Genomic DNA, 12,099 nt, shown 5'->3' with positions numbered 1-12,099 from the left:
CTGGCTTCCACCTTCATACTTGGGCAAAAGGTGGCAGCCACATGGTAAGAGCAATCCCACATAAGACTGAAATTTCTAGCCTACAAAGGTTCATTGAGAATCTGGAGGACAAAGCCTTGAGACATAATTACTGTGCATAATAATGACTTTCATCTGCATACCCTCAGACACTGTGGTTGAGAGGTCTTTGGCTTACATGCCCTCATATAAAGATTAAACTGTAATGCATAGTCTGTGTCTTCATTATAGCTAAAACTGAAAGTAGAAAGCAAGCAGACCCCTAAGAACATTACCCTTCTGGATGGTAAAATAAGGGAAGGAGAACTCGAGCCTTGGTTTGCCAAACCCCTGGTGCCTCAATAGGCAGTAGATCTGAATAAGCAATAGCAGAAAACATTAACTTATTATGGGGATAAATTACATCCACCTGAAATAAACTCATGATGCAATTACAAGCCTAAAATGGTGCTCTGCACCTCCCCATATCCTGACCATCCCTACAGGGTTTGTGGCAGACATAACAAGATAGAAACGTTTTCTATAAATGCTCAAAGTCATATGCTGTAAACACAAGTTATAGCAAATTTAATAGTGACAAAATCAATACAGATTAGGAATGTTCACCATTCTTAAACACCATATACATTATGAATATATATACTGTATATTTTCAATTGATTTCATTCTGACTCACCGTATTAACACAATCATAACATGTTTTATTAATTTATATGAAAAATACTTCACTAAGAAAGTAGACAAACTGCACAGAAATAGTACAAGTGTCATGTGCATAGCAATATAGCTTAAAGCATTCACATATGGCTTTGTTTAAATGAAACTGTGGGGGAACGGCCCTATACGGACCCATGGTTACACAGTCAACATAATGTAAACTGCTTCACATCTTTGAGGCACTTGCTAATAATAGTGTTCAATCCCTGAAAAACAAAGTCAAGAGCTAATAAGTGAAAAAACAAAAATCCCAGGATAACAGCTGTGTGTATTTGAAAATATTTTAAAAATTGGTTTTAGTAGTGCATGCACAGAACTGAAAAACTGGGGGGAACGGTGTAATTTCTGTGCAAGAATTATACCAAATAACTGAAAAGTATAAAAATATTTACATATTTAGGGATTTTAAGTATGTACAGAACAAAGGCCCTGAAGACTCATTCTATAGAATAAAAATATAGCACATGATAGTAATAAAAATAATATATATTTTTATGGAATTGTATTTGCAGTTAGTTACAAGTTATTTAAACCACAATATTCTTTGATCTTTCTCAAATCTGATGGCAATAGGAAATACACTCTTTCTTTTCAAACACAAAAACTTTGCATCCTTTTTCAACCTCAGTTACAATACTGACATACAAAACAGAATGACTTGTGTTCCTAATCCAACTGGGGGTTTTTTTAACTTAAATTACTATTTTCCTCACTGGTCATCATTTTATTAATGAATTCCAATCTCGAGTCGCCTCCATCAGATGCCTCTGTCCATGTCCTACCCAATTATCCTGATTGTCAAATATTCTACCACAAAACCAGCAGCTAAACTTAGCTTTCAAGGTATTATTGGAGGTAGTTTTCACAATCTGGTAATTGTTTTTGCTAGTCTTTTTCAGCGTCAATTTTAAGACAAATCTCTCTTTTACAGGGTTAAGGGGTTTTATTGTCCTGTATCTTTTTTGAGAAAAATTATCAGTAGTTACAGCTGAAGGATTGCAGAAGTCTGGCTGCAGAAGAGCATCAACAGTTCTTTTTGACAATAAAACCTTAAGAACATGTCCCTTAAATTTAGCAATAGTTTTCATTACATTTACAACTTCTGGAACATCTGCATCAGGATGATTAAGCACAACAACTGGTTGATTTCTCCGGGGGCATTTTATAAGCTGGTTAGAATTAAAAGGGAGTAATTTCAAAGTCCTCACAGTTTTTTTTGATGCCCTTGGTTTGTAAGGGCTACCTGATTCACTAACAATTGCAGTCTGATTCTTTTCTTTACACTTTCTGTGCAACACTGCTTTCTTTCTAGGAGGTTCTGCACAACTAGCCTTCCTTTTACGTTTGAAATTCTTGTTTCTTTGCCTACCCACAGTTCCTGAACTTTTAGATCCAGCTTGTTTCAAACTAGGTTTTACTTTTGCAGTTCTGTTTTGGGTGCTCCATGTCGACTTCTGACAACCAGAGTTATTCCTCTTGTTAGCAGCTATTACTTGCGTACTCTCAATAGAACATTTTTGCAACCGTGTCCCTGCAGATTTAGCAGAATAAACAGGTTCTACAAGAGGAACATGACACGCTGGATTAGAGCTTGCCAAAGAGGCATTTGCTGGCATTAATCCATCTGGAAAATTTAAGGCATCATTAAAACTAAGATTAGCTTGTTTCTGTGCTAGTGCAGCAGTAAGGGACTGCAAGTTATCCACCTGTAGTGAGGGCACCAAGTTGTTTACTGACTGAGTGTTATCAGACAGTGTATCTGAAGTAGGAGTCTTAATTTTCAGCAAAGGCTGTTGTTGCATGGCTCCAGTTTTCTTTGGTTGACAATTCTGATGAGCATTATCCTGAAAAAAAATTGGTTTATGAACTACAGGCTTGTTTGGTGTCAAACACTTCAGAAAAACTCCCTGCTGTCCATCAGGCGAAAGTGCATAAACATGTTGTTCCTGTTTAATTTCCCGTTGTTTTACTGACTCCAAGGAACCAAAGACAGCATCCTGGTGCTCTGGTAACACCTTCACAGAAGAAGTTGCCTTCACAGACGACTCTGATGAGTTTGTAACTACAAGAGGTGCTTTGAATGGCATACTATTCAATGAGTCATTTACTGTACCACATACTTCCCCATTACAGGAACTTCTTACATTTCTAAAACTGCCATTTTTCCCCTTCACTTCTGAAGCTGATATTTTCCCAAATTCTCTGGAAGCAATTCCCCCTAAAACCTGAGAACTATCATTAGCGGCATTTGCAACTCTTCCAACTGTCCCACTAAAAGTCAACATCATTCCAGGTCCTTTATTTGAAACACAAGATGCAGGTACACCTTTAGTAACAGGCCCATCTGATGAAGTGGTTGATGGAAGAGATTTTCCTGACACCACCTGTTGTCTAGACTGGTTAGAAAGGTGGAAAGGAACGAAAAATCGTGACGGAAGGGACTGAACAAAAAGGGCTTTCTTTTGTTCCCGAAGAACAGGCAAAACTGGTGAAAAGCTGCTAGGATTCTGAGCTGCAGACAGTACTTTATCTTTTACTAACTGCTGTGTAAACTCATCTGTAGGAGTTTCTAGCAATGTACCAACACCCGGAGTTCTGGATAATTTGTCCACGTTCTGTGAATCAAGTGATGTTTTGGGTGTCTGTCTTTCTCTCCCATAACATGTACCTTCATTTGTGCTACATCTTGTGTTGAACTCTCTCCTACATAAAGGGAAGTGTACATTAGGAGGAGGCCTCTGAAAACCACACGCAGTTGCAGAGCTTTTTAAACGCACGCAGGCTGCATTCCCGCTCTCAGCACCAGAAAGCAGCTTATCAGAACGAAGTTTGACACAGTTAGTCTTGCTGTGGAACTCCTGCTGAGAAGCTGTTTTTACTTTTAACACATCTTGCAGTAATTGGTTTATCTCAGGCGATAAATAATTAGCTGCCTGCTCACTTTGCAATGAGAAAACAGACGTGATTTTAGGCATTAAGAAAGAGTTAACACCACCAGAGGCATTTTCCTGGAATTTCTCAGCTACGTTCTGAAAGCCTTGCTCTCTGCTAGTGTCCAAACACTGTCGGCCATTATGCTTGTCCTCTGTGAAACACTCACTGTTAACACCACATTTAGACTGGCTTTTAAAAGACACAGAGTTATTCTTAGTGTTTATGTGTTTGTAAGTTTTATTAATATTTGATTGGGCTGACACAATTTTCTCTGCTTTCAAACCTTTCATTGACTCTGAACGTGGAGATGGAGGTTCATTTCTACTGCTTTGAAAAGAACCTCTTTTGCTAAATTCTTTGTACCTGTCATCTGTTGACGTCCAAATGCTACATGGATTATCCAAAGAGTCCATTTTGGAATAGTTGTGAAAAGACAACAACCCTTCATTAGATGAATCCACTGAGGTTGAATAATAGAGATTATTAGTTCCATTGCTATTACTCAGGCCACCATTTTGCATTTTCAGTTCAGGAAAGTAGGGCATTTTCATACGGTCATAATGAAGGTTATTTGTAATAGCGGGTGATAATACCTGAGGATGACTTGAAGGATGAAAGCTTCCCCATGAGATACCAGTCTGAGTTCCAACTTTTGTTACCTCTTCATGTGGAGGTACAGTTGAGTCCAGCTGCATTGACAAATAATTTGGACTTCTTCCTTCAGCTATATTAGAAGGTGCTACAGTTTCAGAAACACTCTTACCGTACAACATGGAGTTGTTTTGTTTTTCCACTTTTGTTTTTCCTGAATGAGGAGCAGGAGAAGAAAATGGAGGGGAGGTTAATGGATGAACACAGTTGTTCTTCAAAGCTGACTGATCAGTTACATGTGGTATAGCACCTGAAGACAAGCCACAGGGATCAGCAGTCTGCAGCAAAGGAGTTGCAGAACCATCTTTAACAGGATCAACTTTCTGACCCAACAAATGTTCATTTTGCTTACTTGTAGGAAGTAATTTTATAACAATGTGTTGTTTTCCATCTACCATTTTAAAGCCCATAAATTTAGCACTGTAATTTGCTGGTACAGATATTCTATTGTTTTTAACCATCAATACCGTTGGCCCATGAACAGCACTTTTCAATAATCCCAGGCCATAATTCGTTCCATCATCTGCCTTATTGTAATGTGCAGTATTAGCAGAGAGCATTCCACCCAAGAAATGACACTTTTCAATGTATTTAGCTTGATCTTTCTCTTCATTTGTTTCCATGTCTCTCATACACTGGTTCAGCTCCTCAGCATTTGGTTGAACTTTATTCACACTTCTTAGCACTTGTGTATTTTCTTCTCCAGCACTGTCACTTCCACTGCTTATCTTTTTCCGTCTCCAGAATGTTTTTTTTGATGCTCCCATTTTATACCTTCTTAACACAAGTTTCAGTCCTGCTGGAGTCTTTACTATTCTTTTTTCATATTTATCCTTTTCCAGTTTTTCTTTTGCAATTAAGTGGTCTCTGTGTAAAGCTATGATGTGTTTTAAAAGATAATCTTTCCGTGATGTGCTGTAACTGCAATAAGGACAACCAAAAGAAAACATACTGGTATGAACAAGGAGATGATTTTGGAGCTCCTCTTCTGTAAAGTTTTCTTGATGGCATTTTCCACATTTATAGGGAATCTCCTTGTGTTTGTGAATGTGCTGAACAAACGTACCCACATCACGGGTAGAAAACCCACATTTTTCACACTGAAAGTGTCCATTTACACAATGCATTGATATGAAGTGTTTTGTCAAAGCCAACAAAGTATATATCTGCTCATCGTTACAGAGCTCACATTTTACTAAAGTGCTACGATGGATGCGTCTGTGCTGTTTAAATGACTGAAAGTCATTAGCTGAGAAGCTGCACATCTCACAAGGATACAGAGGCAACTCACCATAGTGTAACAGCTGAAAATGTTTCTGTAGGTCATTTGGGCTGTATCTAATGTTATCCTTGCACTTCGTACAAGTGAAATTCAGTATCTTTGCTGCAGTTTTTAACCCTTCTTCAAATTGCACTTCTGGTTTAATTTGCAAGTGGCTTCCTTCTGAACAATTGAGATTGCTTCCACTTATTTTCTCTAGATTTAAGGATTTCCTAGCAGTTTGCTGCTTACACTGAAAGAGTTTTCTAAACCTATCAACTTCCTGTTTCATTAATACTTCATTTGGAATGTTCACCTTGGGCAATTCAATCTTCACGTTTTTTAGTCCATAAGTGAGATTGACATCTGAAATTGCTGGTTGAATTGTCATACTTGAAGGATCACTCACCAGTTCTTTCTTCAAAGTAATGTTTGTAGAAAAATTCTTCATAGCATTGTGTTTTAAGAAACTGATTTGCTTTTTGTCACAAAAAAAGTGTTCTTGTTCAGATGACATGATTTTAGGTTCTACTTTTCTTCATATGAATTCTTGAGATTTAGTCTTACTTCTGGCAGCAAGTGAGACAACTACGCCAAGTTATTCTCAAAGCTCTACAACTTCCCCATTTCATTCTCCTGAAATTAAAAAACAAACAAAGCAAATAATTACTTTTAAAACTAACGCAATTAGAACACCTATTACAATTCACTAACAAATATATGCCAATAACTGAAGTTGATAACTTTTATAATATTCCTCGAGGGAAAAAAAAAAAAAATATGAGCAAAAAAAAAAAAATTTACACTATAACCTTTGATTGTTTGTGTTGGGAGTGTTTGTTGGTTTGTTGCTTGGTGCTTTTTTTAAAAAAATATATAAAACTTGAAAAATATGTTTTAAAGAACATCTACTGAAATATATACGTCATCAAATTTTGGGTTTCTCCCACCCTGTAAGCATGAAGAAGTCCGAAGACCTACTTTTTTAAAATGAAGCCTGTGTTTATTACTCATCTGGGATATCATGCAAATAAAACCACTCCTTTGTGACATGCCACTAACTGAAGTACTAAAAAGAAGTCAAAATCTACAGAATTTGACATTTTTATTACTCAAGTGTGCTACTGTATTAGTTACTATTGTGCTTAAAAAGAAAAGAAAGTAAAATCAGAATCTGACAAAATATCTGCTTCACTAATGGAGACATGACCTTCAACCAACACCAAAAAAACCAATCATACTGACCTACAACGAATTTTTCACATGCCTACCTTCAGTACCACACAAGTCTGAATGAGTCAACACATAAAAGTTCTCAGGTTTCTCATTTCATGTTCCTGGGTGCACATCAATATTTTCAGTGCATGACTGACAGCGCTACCCTTCTATGGATTAAAAGGCTCAAACAGTTACGGTCAGCATCACTGTCTCACTGCAGATTTCATGCCAGTGCTTCCATAACAGGCTGCATCAACAATTTATAGCAGCTCAAGTCTATGCCTGAACAACACTCCTGCACAGAATGTCGACACAGAATCAGCAGAATTGGAACAGCAGCAAAATTAACTTAAATTCTGAAAAGCAACACTGGAAAGGAAGACCTGTTTCTTCACTAGTGTAAACTTTTTCCGCACTACAAGTCACAAAGTCACTTTCTTCTTTCCTAACAAAAGTTAGTAAATTGTTAGCTGAAGTCTGATTAGCAAATTTCTCCCCCCTACTCTGGGGCTCACCCTGAAGCAACACAGACTTGCAACTCATTAGATCATCGTATCTATTCACATCCAAACTGAAAGAATGATCACACCCTCACTGTGAATAAGTGCAAGGGCTGCTTCAAGATCTCCAAGCCATCACAAGCATCAGCCCTAAGATCATTCAAATCTCTTCCCACAGTCCTGGGAGAAGGAAGTATCTAGCATTAGACATGCAAATACCTGACAAAAAATGGAGACTTGAAAAATTTTCAAGTCCATGTTCCTGTATCATGTAGCAAGAAAAGCAAACCACTTTTTTTGAGCACATGCTTTAATGCCTTCATATAGAGAAGATACTAGAACTTCTGCACAATTCTTGAAAATAATAAATAGAACAGACTTGGACACTATTACACAGACTCTATTATCAAGAAAATTCACTTAACTGTGTTCTCCAGATATGAGACCTCCAAGACTTCAACTACACATCTGACATCCAAAAAACAAAACCAAAACACACCCCAAAACAACAAACCACAGAGACATACACTCCTTCCTCAGAATCTCTCCAAATGGAAACACTTTGGTCACAGGCTTTCTATTTTTCTTTTAACTCAATGACACACTCCCCATGTTCCACACAGAAGATTAATATGTGGGATATTACCCAGCTTTGAGCCCTGAGAAGAGAACAACTCACGTGCATTTATATTCCATTTCCATCAAAAGAGTACTGCATTAAAATGCATTCTCTTCCCAGTGGTATAGCACTTATTTGAATAGAAGCAAGATGAACTTCCTCATAAAGAATAAGTAACTAAAAATTATTTGGATTTGTTTGCCTGAACACCTTTTTTAATACACAGGTGCAACACAAAGATTACAGCTTGCATGATGCAATACATCATCCTGATGGCAGCTGCCCATCCTTCAGGTTAAAAGGTTATACTGCCAGACATTGAACCTGAAGTATGTTCACAATTAAAACTAGAGAAATAAGAAGTGGCTAAAGTGCTGCAGAGAACAAGGCTCAGGATTTCCATACCAAGCCAATGAGGTCCTCAACCGGGCAACATTTACATCTGGCAAAGAGTCGAGATCTAAGATCCCCTTTAATTAATTGACCTTATAACTTAATTTCATTATTTTTGGGTAGCATGCAACAATCAACAAGCTCCTGCAGCATGACAAATAAAAATATTTACTTGAAACAACCATTTAAAAAAAGGGCTTTCTTTTATCCCAGGGATCTCTAATGGTCTATTTTCAAAGTCTGACTTACGTGTTAAGACAATACTTGACTTCAATTCTTCAACAGCTGGATATTTTCCAAACACAAAGAAGAGGTAAGATTGCAAGACTCAGACAAGGCCACAGTCAGGAGAAATACTAGAAAAAGTTCTGGAAACAAAAGGAAAGGTATTCTAAGTGGTGTAAATACAAGCAATAATTGAAAGAATAAGCTGAAAAGCACAAATCCCTCACAAATTTACATTATGTGGATTTTTAATACGTCGAAGACAAAAATACATACCAACTTTTCTCCCACAGAACACCATCAAATGCAATACTAATACTGTATATATACACAATATAACAATGCCTATTTTACCTTCGCTTTTCCCACTGCACCTCAAGCTGGGAAGCATAAACACATGACAACTTAAAAACAGCACGGACAGCAGGGACTGCTATCTCTGTCCATCAAATTTTAACCTGAACTCAAAAGGCACTTTTCTTTTCTCAAGCAAAAATTTTAATGGCAAAGTCCTAATTATAAGTTTCTATAAAGTTATTGGCAAAATACTACATTCACAATATCTGAAACAAATAAGTAGATTTAAACGCAGATAAAATGAGTACAAACATTGAAAATACACAAGCATGTGCCACAGTTAACTCTCACTCAAAAAATCCCCAAACCACTAAGGACAAGCATAAGTAACCCCTTGAGGCTCTGAGCCATAATTTTCTTCCCGCAAAATGCTGCAATGTGTTCATATTGCCTTTAAAAAAAGTACAGATAGAAAGTTTAAGCTATATACTTTGATCTAGAGAGAAATTACACATAGGAGTTAGACACTGCTAAATTAGGTAACTTTTACAGTTTTTCCATTTCGAACTACATTCAAAATAGGTATCCCAGCAGGCAGTATCTTCAAGATTTCTGAAGAAATTTAGACTCGTTTAAATTTTATTCAATAAATAAATGAAACTATACTGAAGTATATCCCATGTCCAGTGCCATTCTGTGGTGCCTTAATCTCTCTCCAGACCTGGCCACATGCAGGAACTCACAAAACTAGATCTTAAGAAACCCACAGAGCTGGAGCAGTCAGACACAACCCGAGTAGCACAACAGTGCTCTACTAAATTGAAAAAAAAAAAATTAAAAATAAAAGAAAAAAATCACCGAAGCGCTCTCAGAGCTCACACACACAGACTGCCCGTGCCGCAGGGCGAACCTGCCGTGTACAAACACGGCGGCTACACGCGGCCAGCGGCAGACGGGCTGACACTGCCCCCGCCCGCCGGGGCTGCCGGGGAGCAGCGCTGCCGGGAGCCGGCCAGGGGCTGCGGCGGCCGCCGAGCGCCGGGACAAAGCGCGGGGCGGCCGACGAGGCGGCGGCAGCTCGGGAGCTCCGTCTGGCCGCGGGCACAGCAGCGGGCGCTGGGACATGGGGCCGGGGACGAGCGAGGCGCGTCCGTGCCCGGCTCCTCCTCGGGACCCCGCGGCAGCGCCGCCCCCGCCCGCACGGCCCCGGGGCGGCCGCAACTGCCGGCGCGCAGCCCGGCGGAGGGATACGGCCCCGCGGGCCATTTCTGGCCGGCCCCGCCGCCCCGGGCGCGCCCCGCGGTCCCGCCCGCCGCCAGCGCCGGCTGCCCCGCGAGCCTCCCGCCGCCGGAGCGCGGACTATTTAACGTCTCACCCTCACCACGGGGCACCGTCGCGTACCGTCCCGTCCCGCCCCGCCGCGGCCGCTGCGCCCCCTGCCCGCTCCGAGCCGCGCCGGGCCGTCCCTCCCGCCCCGCGCGGGGCCTCCCCGCTCCCCGCCCGACGCCCCCCGCGGAGTTACCTCGGGTACCGCCACCGTCCGGCGAGGCGCTGCCGGCCGCCATCACAGTTTCCATCCGGGCACTGCCGGGCGCGATCCCGGCCGAGGGGCGGCCGCGGCGGAGGGATACGCGTTCACCTGAGGGATGGGCGGACGGCGGCCGACGAGGCCCAAGGGGGGGAAGGGGCGGGGCGGTGGCGGCAGGTCCGGCTGGCTTCGTGCTGCTCGTCCTGCTCCCGGTGCTTTCTCCTCCTTGGACGTGGCCTTGGGCACATGGCACGGCCGTGGGAACGGCCCGGCCGCTCCGCCCGTCCTCACCTTCAGTGGCCGTGCGCTTCCCTGTACCCAAGGGCGCGTTTGGGCCGGTGGCAGTGGCAGGGAGAGCTGCTGCCCTTCACAAACACTCACGGGCAAAGGCCTGGCCGGGGTGGTCGTGCCGCGCTCGTGGGTTGCCTGACCTGCACAGACACAACAGCAGACACAATATATAAAGGGCTGTCTGTAGGAGATGTCAGCAGTTACAGCATTCAGGAGAATATACGTGCATTAGATCAGTTAATTTAACATGCTCAAAATAACATAAAAATGAAAGCTGGTAATCACTACAAAGTGCTTCACAGTATCATTTCTGCTGAGTGGCATCAGCAGTGCTTGCTGGTAGGAGCGTGCTCGTGTGTCAGTGGCCGTTTCAGGGCGCACGAAGAGCACCCAGGGGAAGCTCACCCACAGCCCGGAGCAGGAAATGGAGCTGCGCCATGGCCAGAATGGCCCTGACAGAAATAGACTGTCAAGGTGAATTGTGAATGAAGAGGTCATTGCAAAGGAAATCCTTTCTCCACTATAGAAACAGTGATCAAAAGTCAAAAGCAAAGAGGAGAAAGCTTGAGCTTTTTCCTTTGGGAAACCTATCTAATGAACAATTTAGCAATTCAGCTAAACACTTCTCCACAAATCTTGTGACATTGTACTCGTTCAATAAGTGCAATATTTACTCATTATTAAATATGAGAACAAGGAGGAGTGTTGATGTCTTTGAGTGTGTGTGTGTGTATAATACTAAGGGTAGTATGTTAAGCATGAACATATTTTTAATTTCTTGTTCCAGTTGACATCACTTATTTCCCTTGTGTCCTAGACTGTAAAAGAAAATTTATAGAAGCCATTTTGGGGTGGGTCCTTGGCCCTAAAAAATATCTTCAAGGAAAAGATTATATAATTGTTCTACTACATCCAAATGAATCAATCTGTGCCAAAAGCAAGCAGAGAAAAGTATTCTTCTGCTTTCTGATTCATTATATTTTTTGAAGTAAAAAGGGGGGATTGTACACATCCATAGTGTCTTTCATATCTGAAAACTTAACTACAACTGAACAAAAAGAAAGAAAAAGTGCATAGTTCTGACTGAAACCCTAAAGTCAGAAAATATAACAGAAAAGAATGATCCATGAAAATCATTAGTCTAACAAGCAGCTACAGTATCAAACCGGTGTATTCCACATGTTAAATTAAAATATACATCACATTGTCAATTATTAATCCAAATGAATTTACATGTAAGATGGGAACAAATATTTTATCTGTGTTTTGTTACTTTGTAATTCAAATTTAGAACACATATGAGTGCCAAGCACAAGGCAGAAAAAACCCCGTGTGGAACAATCCCAACAGGATACAAGAAGGGAAGAAGAAAGGCTAACGCCTAATTTGTCATATCCATTGAGATTCTTCATTGCTCAGGAATCAAAAAAGATTGCACAAAACACAC

The 12,099-nt window shown here is 40.8% G+C and overlaps 1 protein-coding gene across 2 annotated transcripts; it reads right to left on the bottom strand.

The window, feature by feature from the left end:
- Nucleotides 1–557: 557 nt before the first annotated feature.
- ZNF518A (zinc finger protein 518A) lies at nucleotides 558–10,458 on the bottom strand. Of its 2 annotated transcripts, none has more exons than XM_039708807.1 (3): nucleotides 10,356–10,458; nucleotides 8,561–8,679; nucleotides 558–6,217 (listed from the first exon to the last, which is right to left on the bottom strand). In XM_039708807.1, exon 3 carries the CDS (start codon nucleotides 6,096–6,098, stop codon nucleotides 1,455–1,457), a length of 4,644 nt encoding a protein of 1,547 aa, XP_039564741.1. In that variant the 5' UTR covers nucleotides 6,099–6,217; nucleotides 8,561–8,679; nucleotides 10,356–10,458; the 3' UTR covers nucleotides 558–1,454. The 2 variants fall into 2 exon arrangements, with proteins under 2 accessions (XP_039564741.1, XP_039564742.1); XM_039708808.1 differs by lacking the exon at nucleotides 10,356–10,458 and adding an exon at nucleotides 9,692–10,088.
- Between the last annotated feature and the right edge of the window lie 1,641 nt (nucleotides 10,459–12,099).

The sequence above is a fragment of the Passer montanus genome, unplaced genomic scaffold (genome assembly GCF_014805655.1).
Source record: "Passer montanus isolate IOZ18808 unplaced genomic scaffold, ASM1480565v1 scaffold21, whole genome shotgun sequence".
NCBI lineage: Eukaryota > Metazoa > Chordata > Aves > Passeriformes > Passeridae > Passer > Passer montanus.
Note: the sequence above shows the minus strand (reverse complement) of the source record. Positions and strands in the feature narration are given on the sequence as shown.